Source organism: Theropithecus gelada, chromosome X, assembly GCF_003255815.1.
Source record: "Theropithecus gelada isolate Dixy chromosome X, Tgel_1.0, whole genome shotgun sequence".
Classification (NCBI taxonomy): Eukaryota; Metazoa; Chordata; class Mammalia; order Primates; family Cercopithecidae; genus Theropithecus; species Theropithecus gelada.
In genome coordinates, this window is record NC_037689.1 from 18,663,741 (window position 1) to 18,680,753 (window position 17,013).

At 38.4% G+C, this 17,013-nt stretch overlaps 1 protein-coding gene across 1 annotated transcript in view; it reads left to right on the plus strand.

Moving 5' to 3' along the window:
* The window catches only part of MED14 (mediator complex subunit 14), an 86,867-nt gene extending 70,823 nt beyond the window's left edge, over positions 1-16,044 (plus strand). Inside the window, exons 25-31 of the mRNA XM_025372379.1 lie at positions 1,066-1,248; positions 2,411-2,646; positions 5,967-6,146; positions 6,240-6,347; positions 10,534-10,659; positions 11,032-11,224; positions 13,712-16,044. Of these exons, the coding sequence (XP_025228164.1) occupies positions 1,066-1,248; positions 2,411-2,646; positions 5,967-6,146; positions 6,240-6,347; positions 10,534-10,659; positions 11,032-11,224; positions 13,712-13,785 (1,100 nt within the window). The 3' untranslated portion in view covers positions 13,786-16,044. The remainder of the gene's footprint in view (positions 1-1,065; positions 1,249-2,410; positions 2,647-5,966; positions 6,147-6,239; positions 6,348-10,533; positions 10,660-11,031; positions 11,225-13,711) is intronic.
* Positions 16,045-17,013: the final 969 nt, after the last annotated feature.

Sequence of the window (17,013 nt, forward strand, 5' to 3'; positions counted from 1 at the left end):
CTTATTGTTTAATGTGTTTCTTTTTTTCCTTTTTTTTTTTTTTTTTTGAGACAGGGTCTCTCTCTGTTACCCAGGCTGGACTGCAGTGGTGCAATCTCAGCACACTGCAACCTCGGCTTCTCAAGTTCAGGTGATCCTCCTGCCTCAATCCCCTCCCCAGCAAAGTAGCTTGGACTACAGATGTGCACCACCACGCCTGGCTAGTTTTTGTGGGGTTTTTTTTTTGTAGAGATGGGGTTTTGCCGTGTTGCCCAGGCTGGTCTCGAACTCCTGGACTCAAGCAATCCACCCACCTCAGCCTTCCAAAGTGCTGGGATTACAAGTGTGAGCCACCATGCCTGGCCGGTCTTTGGTGTTTCTTATTTTATACCTCCCAGTTATATATGCTTTACCTATGTTCTTGTGTTTTTTCTTACCCATTTGTAAGACTTAAGTAAAGACAATTTAGTCTCTGACATATACATGGTAAAAGTATTTTTTCAGTTTGTCATTTGGTTATAGAGGGATATAAAAAATATGTTGAAGGTATCTGGAGGATGAAATTTATTTATTTATTTTTTATTTTTGAATATTTTCTTGGATACCAATGGAGGATGAAATTTAAATATCAGATTGTTCAGGAAGTCACTGCTTTCAAAACTTGAGTCTTGGTTCATTTCTTAGTCAACGTAGCCTAAATAAAGAATATGGAAAATTTCCTTCTCCTCATTTGTCGAAGTTGGTTTAAAAATATATTTCTGCCTTTAAAGGAACTCTGAGATTGTTTGCTTAATATTTTCATGCATATAGTAGCATACACTGTTACATATTACACACATTGAAGCTTGTGTGAAGGTAAATTTTATCCTCTATCTTTATATTTTTCTAATTTTTGTATCATGTTAAAAAGTACCTTACACAAAATAGAGATTCAGTCATGACATGTTAACACACATCAAGCTTCAGTGAAACATCTTATTGGAAGAAAAAATAAAATTATTACTATGTAAAGATTTGAATGCTGTCAAGTAATTTTCAGTTATTAAAATATAGGTTTTGAGAATCATTTGTTTACCTTTTTTATAGGGACTCTTGACCCTAGTTCCCCATACACTATGGTGTCACCAAGTGGACGAGCAGGGAACTGGCCAGGATCTCCTCAAGTGTCCGGCCCCTCACCAGCAGCACGCATGCCTGGAATGTCACCAGCCAACCCTTCACTACATTCTCCGGTTCCAGATGCTTCTCATTCCCCTCGAGCTGGAACAAGTGAGTATCATCAACATTTTTATGTTCTTTTTTAGTATAACTCAAAGTGACGTATTTTGTTGCATCCTCACATTTGAAAGTCATGATCTACTTTTTGAGAGAGGATACTTAAAGGATATTACATAGGATCCTGATGAAGAGATGCATAAGGAGAGTGGAGTTTCCATGTCCTCTGTGAGCCTCCACATGTTTGGCTATCTGGAAGTTCTCCAAACTCTGTCCTTTTGGGTTTTTATGGAAGTTTCATCACGTAGGCATTATTGATTAAATCACTGGCCACTGGTGATCAACTTTGGGGATGGGGCTGAAACTACCAACCTTCTAATCGTGCCTTGTCTTTCCTATGATCAGCCCCCTTCCTGAAGCTACCCAGGGGCTGCCAGCCATCAGCCATCTCATTAGCATACAAAAGGACACTTAACCACTTTGAAGATTCCAAAAATTTTAGGATTTGTATGCCAGGAGCTAGGACAAAGACCAAATATATATTTCACAATATCACACATATTAACACAGAAGAGAATTATATACATTTATTGGTTAGCTTTTGCTACATAACATTTAGTGGCTTAAAACAATATATGATTGTTATATATTGGTTCACAATTCTGCAGGTTGGCAGTTTAGGCTGAGCACAGCTGAGTGATTCTTTCAGGCTCTGCTGGGCAGCTCACTTATGTGTCTGTAGTCAGCTGCTGGGTTTGTTTGGGACTAGGTGATCTAAGATGGCCTCAGATGGCAAGGTTTCGCTCTGCTTTGTGTGGTTTCGCACTTGATCTGAGGCTTGTTCACATGGTGGCTCAACAGGATTTTAAGGCAGGGAGTAGAAGCTGAGGCCTACAACTAGCCCAGTGTCACTTCCACCACATTCTGTTGGTCAGAAGCAAGTCACTAGGCCAGCCAGGTTTCAGGTGGAGAAATAGAGTTCACCCCTTAAAGGAGTTGCTGCAAAGTCATATTGCAAGGGGCCTGGACACAAGAAGGAGAAAAATAGTGGCCATTTTTGCTAACAGGTTGTTAATATACGATTGTTACACCACAAGGAGTAACTGCAACAGTACAGAATGATTTAGAACATCAAAGATTTGTGATGAAGGCAAAACAGGAAGCAGTGAGATAGTATGTATTTGTAAATGACATAACATGTTTTCCTTCCCAAAAGGTTCTCAAACAATGCCAACAAACATGCCTCCACCTCGTAAACTACCTCAGCGCTCTTGGGCGGCATCCATACCTACCATCCTCACTCACAGTGCCTTGAACATTTTACTGCTGCCCTCTCCAACGCCAGGCCTTGTGCCTGGTCTGGCAGGTAGTTACCTTTGTTCTCCACTTGAGAGATTCCTTGGATCAGTCATCATGAGACGACATCTTCAAAGAATTATTCAACAAGAAACGGTATGGGTACCTAGTGACCTTCTAAGTGGTGATTGTTAAGGGTAAAATGCTCAGTTGTCCTGCAGGATAGGATCTGAACTAACGTGACATTCCTTCACCTTCCCTCCTTTAACAAGCTCGTTAGAATTATGCTTTTCACCCTAAACTGGCATTAAAAATGGACTCCATTATTTTCTTTTCCATTCTTACGTTAACATAGTTCTGCATTATACAATTTGCTGTGCTGTGGCTTCTATGTTATGTGGCTAACATGAACCTGGAGATAGGTCTCTGCAGCACATAGGACCAGTGCGCACAGGATCTGGCCTTGCAGAGAATAGCATACCAGTAATTATTTGCCTTCTGGAGTGCCCGTGCAGGCAGACTGATTTTTTGAATCTGAGTCTTTATGGAAATAAAATAATTGGCTGGATGTGGTGGCTTAGACCTATAATCCCAGCACCTTGGAATGCTGAGGCAGGAGGATCACTGAGCCCAAGAGTTCCAGACCACCCTAGGCAATATAGCAAGACCCTCTCTCTACAAAAAATTAAAAAAATCATCAGGCATGCACCTGTAGTCCTAGCTACTTGGGAGGTGTAGGCAGGAGGATTGCTTGAGACCAGGAGTTCCAGGTTACACTGAGCTGTGATCATGCTGCTGCACTCTATCCTGGGTGATCAAGTAAGACCCTGTCTCTAAAAAAATAAAAATAGAAAAAAAATTTAAAGAAAATTATTTATGGTTACAAGGACAAAAGCTTCTTTTAAAATACATGAACAGGACAGGCACGGTGGCTCATGCCTGTAATCCCAGCACTTTGAGAGGCTGAGGTGGGCAGATCTCTTGAGGTCAGGAGTTCAAGACCAGCCTGGGCAACATGATGAAATCCCGTCTCTTCTAAAACATACAAAAATTAGCCAGGCATGGTGGTGTGCACCTGTAATCCCAGCTATATGGGAGGCTGAGGCAGAATTGCTTGAACCCGGGAGGCGGAGGTTGCGGTGAGCCGAGATCACGCCAGTGCACTCCAGCCTGGGCAATAGAGCGAGACTCTGTCTCATAAATAAATAAATAAATAAACAATTGAATTTTTAAAAACTCTTGTAGAAAAAAGACTTCTAAAAAAAAAAAAGAAAGAAGACTTCTAACTTATCCTATGGTGATAAAGCCTTAGGAGATAATTTATAATTGAGAGCACCAGTTCTAGAGTCAGGCTGCCTGGGTTTGTAGCCAGCCATACTACCTGCTAATGTGTGTTTGGGCAAATTACTTCAGATAATAGTATTTACCTAACTGATAACAGTTGTGGGGATTTGAGATATTTCATGTAAAGCCCTTAATATAATGTCTTGGCATTTTCATTATTTATAATTACTGTTATTATTGGTAGATGCATGTATTAATGAGGTAGTCAAAATGGTGAATGTTTAGGCTGGGCACCGTGGCTCATGCCTGTAATCCCAGCACTTTGGGAGACCGAGGCAAGCAGATCACTTGAGGTCAGGAGTTTGAGACCAGCCTGGCCAGCATGGCGACACCCCACCTCTACTGAAAATACAAGACCAGGCACGGTGACTCATGCCTGTAATCCCAGCACTTTGGGAGGCCAAGGCAGGTGGATTACTTGAGCCCAGGAGTTCGAGACCAGCCTGGCCAACATGGTGAAACCCCATCTCTACTAGAAATACAAAAATTAGCCGGGTGTGGTGGCACACGCCTGTAATCCCAGCTACTTGGGTGGCTGAGTCATGAGAATCATTTGAACCTGGGAGGCAGAGGTTGCACTGAGCTGAGATCGTGCCACTGCACTCCAGCCTGAGCAGACAGAGAGAGACTCTCTCTCAAAACAAACAAACAAAAACAAAAATTATCTGGGCGTGGTGGCACATGCCTGTAATTCCTGCTACTTGGGAGACTGAGGCAGGAGAATCGCTTGAACCTGGGAGGCAGAGGTTGCAGTGAGCCGAGATCGTGACACTGCACTCCAGCCTGGGCAACAGAGCAAGACTCCATCTCAAAAAATAAAAAAAGAATTAAAAATGATGAATGTTTAAAATATTCACTCCATGCTTAGTGTGAAGCCATTTTGCAACCTTCACACTAAGAGTTGGTACGGAAACGTTTTTGAATAAATTAGCATTCAAAAGAAAAAAGAGAAAAATAATAAAATAAACTAAAATCAGCACTCAAAATGGTTATCATCAGACCTGGGATCTAGCCTCAGCTATGCCACTTACTATCTATGTAAGCTTTCAGCTCTTTGACCTCATTTTGCTCAGCTGCATAATCAACATACTCTGCCAAAACAGGGGTCAGTAAACTATGGCCCCTGGTTGCTATGTCCTTCTCACCACCTGTTTTTGTAAATAAAGTTTTATTGGAACACAGCCACACCTGTTCATTTATGTATTGTCTATAGCTGCTTTCAGCTGTGATGACAACATTGAATAGTTGTGACAGAGACCATATAGTGCATAAAACCTGCAACTTTTTCTATATAACACTTTACAGAAAAAGTTTGTCAACCCCTGGGCTAAAATAAGAGCCTAATCCAGATCTAACCTTTTGTAATTGTACTCTGTATTTTTTTCTAATGTGCCACTTTAAAAAAATATATATATATAGTGGAAAATGTTCAGCATATACAGAAGTAGAATAGTATAATGAACTTCTGTACTCTCATCACCCACCTCCAACAGTTAACTAGTATCAGTATTGTTTCATCTAGAACTCCTCCCCTCAGATTTTCACAGCAAATCTCAGACATAATTTCTTCCATAAAAATTTTTGCATGTGTCTCTAAAAGGTATGGACTCTTAAAAAAAAGTGCACCATTCTCTACCTAAAAAAAAAATTTCTTTATCACCACATATCTAGTTAATATCCAGATTTCCCAGGTTGTCTCATTTTTTACACTTTGAATCAGAACTCAAATAAGTTTTTCTAAGTCCCGTTCAAAGTTTTGGTTCCCCCCTCTAGTTCTCCTTCTTCATCCTTATACAATTTGGAATCATTGAATATTTTTTTGATCCCTATGTTTTCTATCACATTGGTCAGTCCTCTGGATCAAGCTACTGAATGTATTCAGGCTCAAGTTTTTTGATGTTGTTTTGCAAGAATACTTCATAGGTAGAATTATGTTCTTCCATCAAAAGGCACATAATGTCTGATTGCATTTCTTTTTGCAATGTTGACAGCAGTTGATGCTGAATGCTGTAGGTGCCTTTGTTTTGGAATAGGTATCAACTTAGTGGTTTTGCTTTTGGAACAGTTCTCTCAGTAACATCTTCATTTTCTCTTTGATTTACATGTTAATTTGATGTGTCCTTATTTTGCAGCTGCAGCTGATAAATTCCAATGAACCCGGAGTGATCATGTTTAAGACTGATGCACTGAAATGCAGAGTTGCCCTTAGTCCCAAAACCAACCAAACGCTTCAGCTAAAAGTGACACCTGAAAATGCAGGACAGTGGAAACCTGATGAACTTCAAGTTTTAGAGAAATTCTTTGAAACAAGAGTATGTGTTTAATAATGCATAATTTGAATATAATTAATGAAACAGAAGCATTAATGTAGAATGAAGAATAACTTGCTTTATTTATCCCTGTAGGTTGCAGGACCACCATTTAAAGCTAATACGTTAATAGCCTTCACCAAGCTATTAGGAGCTCCTACACACATCCTGAGGGATTGTGTGCACATTATGAAGCTGGAGCTGGTAAGTTACAGAGATATACATTTCCAGCAAGGTTTGTTTGAGGAGGTTAGACTTGGTGGGAGCAGTGTTTATTGGTTTTCACCCATCTATATAGTTTCTTCTATTTTTCTCTTAAATTCTTAAATATTTTTAACTTAAATTTTATTTATCTTTGAATGGGTAACACAATTCTGTTTTATCTTTTGAATTTAAAACAAGATAATATAGTGAGAAATTTCCCATCAGTTCCTGTCTAGCTATCCCTGTCCCCTCCATCCCTGTCCAACTGTCTTCTGGCCAACCAGAGTTACCATGGCTTGCCTCTCCTTCCAGAGATGGTCCATTCATAAAAGCAAATAGCATTGCTCTCATAAACTTTTGATTGATTGAGACAGGGTCTCATTCCGATGCCCAGGCTGGAGTGCAGTGATGCGATCTCGGCTCACTGCAGCCTCAATCTCTGGGGCTCAGGTGATTCTCCCACCTCAGCCTCCTGAATAGCTAGGACTACAGATGCACGCCACCATGCCTGGCTTTTGTTGTTGTTGTTGTTTTTGTAGAGACGGGGTTTCACCATGTTGCTCAGGCTGGTCTTAGACTTCAGGTCTCAAGTGATCCACCCACCTTGGCCTCCCAAAGTGCTGGGATTACAGGTGTAAGCCACCGTGCGTGGCCTTCTTGTAAATATTTTAAATGAAATGATATTTACACATCCTGTTTTATACTTTTTTCCATTTTTATTATGAGCTAGTTTATAAATTTATAACATGTAATTTTAAAAAATCTGACTCCTCACCTTTGTTGGTCCTAGACTTTATGTCCTGAATAGCTGTTAAAACTGAAGTGTAGGCCGGACGCGGTGGCTCACACCTATAATCCTAGCACTTTGAGGGGCTGAGGCAGGCAGATTGCCTGAGCTCAGGAGCTCGAGACCAGCCTGGGCAATGTGAAACCCTGTCTCTACTAAAAATACAAAAAAATTAGCTAGGCATGGTGGCATGGCCTATAGTCCCAGCTACTTGGGAGGCTGAGGCAGAAAAATCGCTTGAATCTGGGAGGTGGAGGTTGCAGTGAGCTGAGATCTCGCCACTGCACTCCAGCTTGGGTGATGGAGTGAGACTGTCTCAAAAAAAAAAAAAAAAAAAATGGCCGGGCACGGTGGCTTACGCCTGTAATCCTAGCACTTTGGGAGGCCAGGGCGGGCTGATTGCCTGAGCTCAGGAGTTCCAGACCAGCTTGGGCAACATGGTGAAACCTCGTCTCTACTAAAAATGCAAAAAAATTAGCCAGGCATGGTGGCACATGCCTGTAGTCCCAGCTACTTGGGAGGCTGAGGTGAGAGAATCGCTTGAACCCAGGAGGCAGAGGTTGCAGTGAGCCGAGATCATGCCACTGCACTCCAACCTGGATGACCGAGTGAGACTCCATCTCCAAAAAAATCAATCAATCAGTCAATCTGAAGTGCAAAGTAAGAGACAGCAGGATGCTCCATGGGCAGCAGCTGCCTTCAGAGCACGGAATATCTGTTCTTGGTTTGTTGTTGGCCCTTTGGGGATTTCCCCTAGTTTCTGCATAGCTCAGTCTGCATTCGTGTTAGTTTTCTAGGGCTGCCACAACAAATTACCACAAGCTGAGTGGCTTAAAACAATAGGAATTTATTATCTCACAGTTCTGGAGGCCATAAATCCTAAATCAAGGGGTCAGCGGGGCCATGCTCTCTGAAGACTCTAGGGTTGAATCTATTCCATGCGTTTCTCTTAGCTTCAGGTGGTTCCAGCAGTCTTTGGTATTCCTTAGCTATAGACTCATCACTGCAACCTCTGCCTCTGTCATCACATGGTGTTCTCTCTGTGTGTGTCTCTGCCTGTGTCTCTTCTGTTCTTATAAAGGACAACAGTCATATTGAATTAAGGACCATTCTAATGACCTCATCTTAATTTGATTACATCTACAAAGAGACCTGGTTTTCAGATAAGATCATATTCATGGGTGCTGGGGGTTAGGAATTCGTGTCTTTTTCAGGTGTGCAATTCAATGCATAACAGCATTTAAAAACATGCCTTTTGGCTGGGTGTGGTGGCTCATGCCTGTAATCCCAGCACTTTGGGAGGCCAAGGTGGGTGGATCATCTGAGGTCGGGAGTTCGAGACCAGCCTGGCCAACATGGTGAAACTCCATCTCTACTAAAAATACAAAGAATTAGCCAGGCGTGGTGATGGGCACCTGTAATCCCAGCTACTCAGGAGGCTGAGGCAGGAGAATCGCTTGAACCCAGAAGGTAGAGGCTGCAGTGAGTCGAGATCACACCATTGCACTCCAGCCCGGGTGACAGAGCAAGACTCTGTCTCAAAAAATAAAAAATAAAATAAAAAGATACCTTTCCACCCTCAATATTTTTAGTGTTTGTGGTGGATGTGATGTCCAGGATATCAAACCTGGCGTATTGCTTGAAATGGAGGAGCATCTTGCTTTATTCACTGAACAAATCTTGGAGATCTTTCCATATCAGTATATAAAGGATGTCTTTGTTTTGTGTTGTTTAACAAAGCTTAGTATTTCATTAGGTGAATGTATTAAAATTTCTAAGTACTCCCAACTTGTTGGCCATTTTGGTTTCTTCTGATATTTTGCTGTTACAAACAGTGCCACAATAAAGAGCCTTTTTATGGATGTGCCAGTATACCTGTAGAATTGCTGGGTCGAAGGATATATATAATTGTAAGTTTGGTAGATTTTGCCAAATTGTTCTCCACAGAGGTTATGCCAGTTTATATTCCCACCACCAATGAGAGTACTGGCTTTTTCCCACATCCTTGTCAACAGTTTTATCAGTCTTTAGACTTTGGGTCTTTCTGATTTGTAGATTTTTAGGTCTTTTGATTTGTAGGGATTGGGTATGTACATTAGCGAAGTTAGCCCCTTGGGATATTCATTGTAAATATTTTTTCCTCGTTTTTCATTTGTGTTTTGACTTGACTTTTGGTAGGTTTAGCTATGCAAAATTTTCTTTTAAATAGTATAAATGTAGCAATATTGGTTTTTAAGTTTTCCTGATTTTGTATCATTGTTAGATTCTTCTCACTCTCAGATTTTGAAATAATCCTCCCAAAGTTTTTTTCTAATACCATTTGGATTCATTTTTTTAATTATTTAAATTTTTAAATCTATTTTTATTTATTTATTTTGAGACAGGGTCTCACTTTGTTTTGGTGTCAAATGTGAGGAGGTATGGATCCAACTTTTTCAGATGCTAATTTATCATATAATCAATCTTCTCTGTATGGGGAGATTTTGAATTCTTTCCTGTGAAAGTATGTAGTTATATAGATGGAATCAAGATGGCAGCTGATATATTTTTTCAATCTTACAGTGGTCTTTTCATTTTAATGTTTCTAGTGCTGATTTGAGTAACTTCAATTACCTCACTGGTTTTTTAGTTAGCGTTTTACTATACATATTGGGGCAATAGTATTCTTTTGCTAATAGTCTCAACATTTGGCTTCTGATCTAATAGGCTGTAGGAAACATTATTTATGTCAAAAAGAAATCCATTTGAATTTTTAAAGGAGTAAATATTTATGTGGCTAAAAAAGCACCAATGGATATAATTTAAAAGTCTTTCACACAGTTTGACTAGTTTGTTTAGGGTAAGAGTTGGAAACAGGACTGGGAAGTCTAGATTGGCACAGTTAAGAAGGGCCTCGAATGCTAGGTGTTGGTCCTCAGTTGTGGGTGGTAGGGGGACAGCATATGTCACTAAATGTCACTGAGCATTTGTGAGCTTGAGTAGAACCATGTTGTAGGACCTATGTCTGATGGTGGTATAAGGATGGACTGGAAGACGCAGCCACTGGAAAGAGCTGTTAGGGGAGCACAGGAGAAGTAATAAAGCCCTGCACATGGTGGCCTCAATGAATATCGATAGGAGGGAACAGATGTCAGAGACACTGCAGAAGCTGAATCCATAGGCCTTAGGAATTAACGAAGTGGGAGGGAAGGAAGGGGGAAATCTTACATAAATCCACACTTGACTTTTCTGTTAGCAACTTCATGTATATATTTGTTTTGAAAAAGTGTAGATTATCAACTTTATGTTCTGTTAATAATTGGGTATGAAACAAAATTCTAACCTCTCAGACTTTCGTAGTAGAATATGATTTTAAATGTTTATATGCCTTTATCTTGATTTTTTTCCCCCTCAAAACAGTTCCCTGACCAGGCAACACAGCTGAAATGGAATGTTCAGTTTTGCCTAACGATCCCTCCCAGCGCACCACCAATTGCACCTCCTGGGACACCTGCTGTGGTGCTGAAATCAAAAATGCTATTTTTTGTAAGTACCACCCAGCATCTGTGCATGTACAGAGCTTCTGAGGAGAAAGCCACGTGATAATAGAGCAACTTTTGGATAACTGCATAAATTATCTTTTGTTGCCAAATAGAGCCCAAGATTCCTTAATTGTCAGCGTAGATGTCATGACATCCTGGTTCCTTTAGTAATAAACAGAAATTTATTGAACCAGGTAATTGTGTAGCACAGTTGCATCTTAACCATAATATTCAGTTGTTTGTCACTTGTCATGTGTAACTTTCTTTTGCTTGCTTATCTTAATCTGAAAGTATAGTAAATGATAGTACCTTTGATACATTTAGACAGATGTTTTATGATGTTTTTATTCTCTTTGTGTGTGTTGTGTGTATACAGCTTCAACTAACTCAGAAAACATCGGTCCCTCCCCAAGAACCTGTTAGTATTATAGTTCCAATCATTTATGACATGGCTTCAGGTACAACCCAGCAGGCAGACATTCCCAGACAGCAGAACTCTTCTGTTGCTGCTCCCATGATGGTCAGCAACATACTGAAGAGGTTTGCAGAGATGAATCCACCACGACAAGGTACATGACCAGTAGAAAATATTTTATTGCATAGATGTTATAAAAGTGCGTTTGAGAGACACCCCTTTCTCCTCTTCTTTTCTCCCTCCTTACCTACTCTACCACCCAGTCATAGCAGTAGAGGTCTGGTTGCTGTGGCCCTCTTAATGTCTGCCTGTCGCTTTCTTCCTTTCTCACTGGTTCTTCATTTTTGTCCATTTCTCTGCTGCCTGGACTTTTTGTTAGTGATTTACTTACTATTGGGACTGACCCAGTTGCTAATGCCAGAAGCTTGTATTTATAGCACACATTGCCACAAAGACCTAGGTTAGGATGATAGAACTTTCCATGGCTGTGAATTCCTGCCCTACCATCAATACCTGCCACTCTGTACATCACAAAGTTGAAATGCATGTTGGTTTCTCATATTTCATGGTTCAATCATGAATAGAAGAATATTATTAAAAGTTCTGTATCTTCTAAATGTTTTGTGAAGAATAAAAGCTGATACAAATGGCATTACTGCTTTTTTGGGCTTCTTATATAAGTGTCAGGTGGGTGCAAGTGAAGCTTTTCACCATGTGCACAATGAAGCTCTCAAACTGAACATTTCCGAGGAAACCAGAATGTTTCTAGAAAGATAAACAAGGTCCCTGCAATACTGGAGTAGCCTTCACTTAACACGTAACTCCTGGCAGTGCTAAATTTGGGGTTGCGAAATACAAAGCTCAGCCAAGAGAACTTTTCTTCCATTTTGCTCATTTCTAATATTAAGGAAATTTAAATTTAAAATTTGCTTATTTGTAATATTAAGGAAGTTCTCTGTATCTCTCTGTTTAGAATAGTTAAATAACAACTATGTTTTTAAATGAGGGAAAGTTGTTCTCTGAAACATTTTTAGGTACTACAGTGTCCAAAGTTTTCTAGAACTAGGAATCAGGAAAGAAATGATATATTTAACTATTTGTTTCCCCACATTGGATATGCAGGCGAGTTCTCACTTTAGTGTATAAGGAATACACTGGGCAGTAGAGAAGGGTGTGCTTCTTTTGTTGTAATACTTCTTCTACTTCTTAAAATTTTCTGCTTTCATCCTTTGACTTCTCTCTTCTTTCAGCTAAAAATAGGTCCTCAAGAATCAAAGTTTAAAGCTATCAGAATTCTCAAAGTAACAGTCCAGTAGAACCTTGATAATAAACACTATTCCTTCACAAGAAGATGGCTATCATTATCTTATGTGTTTTTATGTATTATGTCTTGTGGAATTTAAAATTAAAAGGAAAATGTTTTGATCCAATTGGGATCAAGCAAGTTTTCCTGCCTATCAATAATGAAAATGTGTTTTTTAAAAAACAATATCACTTCTCCTTTTAAGAAATTGTTGAGATATTTTGGAAGTGTTTTCCTTTTTTATCCCCCTTGGACTGGGCAGACCTTTGGATTTCCTTTTCTTTCTGTACCTTCTCATGTGCACAGGATCACTGCACATCCTGCCCTTTGCTGAAAGGCGATGGTTCACATGAGGTCTTCAGTTCTCCCACTTTCAGCCACTGTATATAGTGTTAGACCATGCTCTAGAGGAAGGGATCCAGCTTTTGGTTTATAATATTTAAATACTTGTAATATTTACAAGAAGCAGAGTATTTGGTTTCTTTGAGCAAAGGGGAAGTTGAGGGGATGAATTGCCAGCACCCTCCCCACCCACAAATCTTGTTTTTGGATTGTTGGTGCACCATACTTCAGTCTCCCACCCTACCTCCCACACCCATCACTTCTCTTCTGATGAAGTGCTTTTAAGAAAAATCATTTTTGTATATAATTGATTTTAATGTTGAACTCTGGAAGTTGACCATTTCCTTGAATTTTGGGAGAAAACTCCAATAGATGTCAGAGACTTGCACTGTCCAGTATAACTGCCACTAGCCAGCATGTGGCTACTTAAATTTAATTAAAATTAAATAAAACTTTAAATTCAGTTCCTCAGTCACAATAGCTATATTACAAGTGCTTAGTAGTCATAGCACACTTATACAACATTTCCATCATCACAAAAAGTTCTATTGGACAGCGCTGTCATAAAAATTTTTTATCTGGCCTTTAATGCAATGTTTGAAAGATACCACCAAAGTTGTAACTAATGCATAAATATAAACTAGATGTTTTTATGATATCCAAAATGCCCATAAGCACTCAGTAGCCTTAAAGCCCAACTTCAAAGGCTTAGCTAATGCTACACTGTTTCTAAACAGAAACTCTAGGCATATCTTCCTAAATTCAGACCTAACTGGGACTTGCTCAAAGTTTCCTCCTGAGAAAAAAAATCCAAACAAATATAATCTGATAACACCACAGCTTAATCCCCAATAATCTGGGCAGTTAAAATTGTCTTTTATTTTGATCTTTAAAGTTCTTACTAATTTTAGATTTAATTACCCCTTCCCCCACCGGTGTGTTAACATCATCTTACCTGTATTGCGAATAGCTAATGACCATTTTTCTCTGTTGCAGGTGAATGCACAATATTTGCAGCTGTTCGTGATTTAATGGCTAATCTTACACTGCCCCCTGGTGGGCGTCCATAGACACTATTGTTTTTAAACCAGGAAGGCTGACAGATGAGACAACAAAAAAAATCTGAATTCAGCCTTCAGTTTAAAAAAGGAAAAGGACTTTTTTTAAAAACTTTAAGAGCTAAATATTCTAAACTGGCAAAAATTTTCAGGGTGCACTTCTTTCATCAAAATGATCATCAATCTTTTGTATAATGAACTTGTATAGTGTGTTTAAATGGGACACATTTCAAAGGAAATAAATCAGTGTCCGTTTGCCAGTAATAAATTTAATATTCTGTTTTATACTATAAAGTTATGAAAATGCCAAACTTGTTTATTTAATTGTTTTCTTATGTTTTGGGTGTAATAGTCCTTTTTTGGTTTTTGTTTTGTTTTTTAAGGCAGGTCTGTCATTTTTGAATACTGTAAAACTGTGATAAACTTTATATTGAAGCTGTATTTTAATATGACCGCTTTGAATCCTTACATGAAATGTTCTGGGAGTTGTTATAAACACACCCCAAGGAAGCAATATTTAATAAAACTAGGTCAAAAACAAAACAAAACAGTGACACTCACTTGTGTGTATATAAACTCTAAGAGACATCTTAGGCCCTCCTTCATCTTTAACCTGGTGGATGGAGCCAGTTATTAATTTATAATAATACATGTCTGAAATTTGACCGAAAACATCATCTTTATGTCAAGGTTAATATATTTTCTTCAGACATTCCTAACTTGACTAGTGGTTAACATTTAGCACCTCAGTTGTCTTTCAATATATAGGATTTGGGTGAAAAATAAGGAACTTAGTCTTTGAGAAGGGACAGTACGTGGTTCATATTGATCAAGGATCCCAAATAATGCAATCATTCTCATTTGTTGAGGATGTGGGAACTTTTCTATCAGGAAAATTTAGTTTACAGAATACTTCTGCATACAACATTAATTAGGAAACAAAGAACTTTAATGCTGTACCCCTGCATGAAGTTTCTGTGAGCTTTCTTTATCTTGCTTAACTTATCTTCCTTGCCTTCCCCACCAAAATTGGGATTGTTCTAAACAATTTCAATTTAATTCATTGTCGACAAAACGATAGAATGTTTTGCTTGGAAGAAACCTGGTCCATTCCCCTCATTTTGAAGAATCCCAAATCCTGGGCCTGTCCAGGGTCAAATGGAGTTTTTGGTGTTGATACATCTCTGCAGGTTTCTTTTTGGAGCACTGTGCTGTCTTTCCTAGTCAGTCAGGGACTTTTTTCAGCTTCAAAGAACATGATCTGATGCAAAGGTCTTCTACCGACTTCATGGTATTTAGGAAAAATTTTTAAATGATAATACCATGCCGAGTTATCTGGTCACTGTAAGACTGGTTCTCCATTAAAATGTAGATGCTTTGTCTAATTCTACTTTAAGATGATTTAATTGAGCTTCTATAACTATCAACTACCAAATTCTAGTTTGAAGTGTCTCACTGCACCTATATCATATCTGTTCTCAACTTTGCTTGATTCTCCACTCATTTTCAATCAGAGTTGAGGCCTTCTTTGCCTTTCTTCTTTGTCTTATTTCTGCCTTCATCTCCCACTTCTCACCCAACTCTGCCACTGTTCAGGAGCAGTTGACTAAACTTTTATCCTTCCTTTAACTTAACCTTTTTATCCTTCTGTTTTTAGTTCTTACAGTGGTAATCACATCAGTTTGGCAATCTAAGATGTCTTTTTCAAGGGTCAGCCCTTTTCTATTTGGAGCTGAATCTTTTCTTTCATGTAGAAATCTACATGTATATACAAGAAATGTATTTTTATCTGCAGGATAATATTGTTTCAAATAATTTTATTAAGAGTTAACTTTTTAGGTATTTTCCCTTTTAATGTGGTTTTGAAATGTTAATTGCATTTTTACACATGATGCATTCAGTGGACGCTCTTTTTTCCTAATTATAACTCATCTCTGAATGCATTGTGCCAATCAAAAGATAGGATTCAGTGAACAGAATTTGCTTTTGATGCTTATTAAGAGTAAACCCATGAATTTGAATTTTTATATTATGCTTGGTACTTGGAATTGATATATACCTTATTAAAGCTTGAAAACATTTAGCATTTGAATAGTAAGTTTCATCACAAATCATGTCTTTTGCCTCTTTTGTTACCCAGGTTCAATCAAAGGGACTGGATGCCCAAGTGATTTTCTCTAATAATCGGGTTGGGACTTAACTTTAAGGTGTTTTCAATGTGATTTTAGTATTTTCCAGTAATAAATAAAATTTATACAAAGTTTCAGAGAACTACCAACTCTCTCTAGTTAATTTTGATGAAGATGTTTTCGTTAATAGTCTGGTTTAGTATTAATTTAACCTTGAAATAAGAAATTGGTCCTGATTTGCCATCTTCATTTTTCCATCTGCTGAAATGCCACTTCAGAATGTATAAAAGTACTTTCAGAATTAGAAGAAAAGTGAGAGCTTCAACAGAACATGTCAAGTTGTTAATAACAGGAGCTGAACCTTATGTTTGAAAATTAACTGAGTGAGTTAAGTGCAAGCATAAACTGAAATATATATGACTTTGAATTTAAGAGCCACTAATAACTGTGTTCTAATTAATACAGTAATCTGTTCAGCCAAAGGATACTAACAGCCATTCTTTCGGCTGTGGTTAATTTGATAACTTGAAGAAGTTATAACTTTGCTACCCTGGATTCTGATCCAATTTCAATATAAAAAGTTGTTCCTTTCATAGTTTATTTCCCCCCAAAAGAAATGTCTGTTACATTTTACCTTAATATTTATTTATCATCCAAGTGTTCTTGATATAAAATCAGTATACAGAAAATTTTAAGAGAACTTACATTCAAGGGACATAGAGGGAAAATGTTAATGTATATTTCATTGTTTCTTGTGGAATTTTTTTTTTTTTTCATTTGGTTTGAGAATGGACACTGTGTCTAAGGATGTGATTTAAATTTACTTAGGATGGATTTAGCATTGAGGTTATTAAGACAAAGTTAGCAGTGGCCAACCAACACTGTGCTGCACAACTCCAGGAACTCCATGATATGCTCACAATTTTCTGTAAGTTGCCTCCACTTCCAAGTGACCAGTGATTTGTTAAAATACCTTGCCCAAGAATATAACTGATTGGTGAAAGGGCATATTTAGGTCAATATAAAATAATAGCAAGTATTTATTGAGAGCTTACTATGTGCTAGGCATTTTCTTAATATTTCAATGTGTGTTTAATCCTCACAACAACCC